This window comes from Lipotes vexillifer, unplaced genomic scaffold, assembly GCF_000442215.2.
Source record: "Lipotes vexillifer unplaced genomic scaffold, Lipotes_vexillifer_v1.1 scaffold1529, whole genome shotgun sequence".
NCBI lineage: Eukaryota > Metazoa > Chordata > Mammalia > Artiodactyla > Lipotidae > Lipotes > Lipotes vexillifer.
The window spans coordinates 354701-355677 of NW_006784325.1; the positions used below are offsets into that span (position 1 = coordinate 354701).

The window sequence follows — 977 nt, forward strand, 5'->3', positions numbered from 1 at the left end:
GGGGATGCTCGGCGGTCACCGTTCCAAAGCGCTCTCTCGTGGCCCCGCTCTGCCCGTGTTGCTCCGTGTCTCCTCTGGGGTTGGCGTGATCGCCCAGGCGGGAGGGGCTGGCGGGGTCCCCCTGTGTCCACGAGGACAACGACTGGTGCACAGTGACCGCGTGAGCCTCCATCTGGCGCTGCAGGCTGTCCATCTCCTGCCTGGGGAGACAAGGGAGGCGCGCGGTCAGACGACAGCCGGGGTCACTGTCCCCCCCAGAGACAGCCGGCCACCTCGGACCCGGCCCTGACGGCAGGTCGCTCACGCACACCCTGAGGGGCCTGTCGAGCCTCTCTCCTGGAACAGCACGATAGAGACTCTGGGCATTTTCCTGTGCACCACACAGAGGCCAACACGCCGATTGGGGAGAACGTGCGAAAGACAGAGCCGAGGGTCTGTCCTGCAGAGCGTCCACTCACAGGGCCAGAGCCACACCTGCCCTCGCCTCAGACATGGGCCTCGCACTGCCCGGTGTGCAGGGTCATCTAGCCCCGGACAGCTCCCACCTTGGAGATGGAGGGAGAGGCACGGGACCAGCCTACCGCCAAGAAACACCACGGTGCGGTGCTGGCAATAGGGAAGATTCTTCCAACTGAGACCTGCAACTTATTTGTAAAGACTACGAGACGGAGCCCAGAGCAGAGTCATACTTGAGTTGCTGGAGGCAGCTGTTGAGGTTCTTGAGGGGCTCCTTGCTCACGGCAGGCGGGGGCCGCAGCAGCTCCTCCAAAAGCGAGGCCGGCACGGGGCAGTCAGGGATCTTCACTGGCGTCACGGGGCTGGAAGAGCTGGCTTCTCCCTTCGGCTCCTTTCTCTGTTTTTAAAAGCACACGGTTAGGGGCTTCCCCGGTAGCACAGTGGTTAAGAATCCGCCTGCCAATGCAGGGGACACGGGTTCGAGCCCTGGTCCAGGAAGATCCCACATGCCGTGGAGCAAC

At 63.5% G+C, this 977-nt stretch overlaps 1 protein-coding gene across 1 annotated transcript in view; it reads right to left on the bottom strand.

The window, feature by feature from the left end:
- GOLGA3 (golgin A3) overlaps positions 1–977 on the bottom strand; it is a 44159-nt gene that overhangs the window by 5971 nt on the left and 37211 nt on the right. Inside the window, exons 25-26 of the mRNA XM_007456691.1 lie at positions 663–804; positions 20–200 (exon numbers count right to left, since the gene is read on the bottom strand). Coding sequence (XP_007456753.1) covers positions 20–200; positions 663–804 — 323 coding nt within the window. The remainder of the gene's footprint in view (positions 1–19; positions 201–662; positions 805–977) is intronic.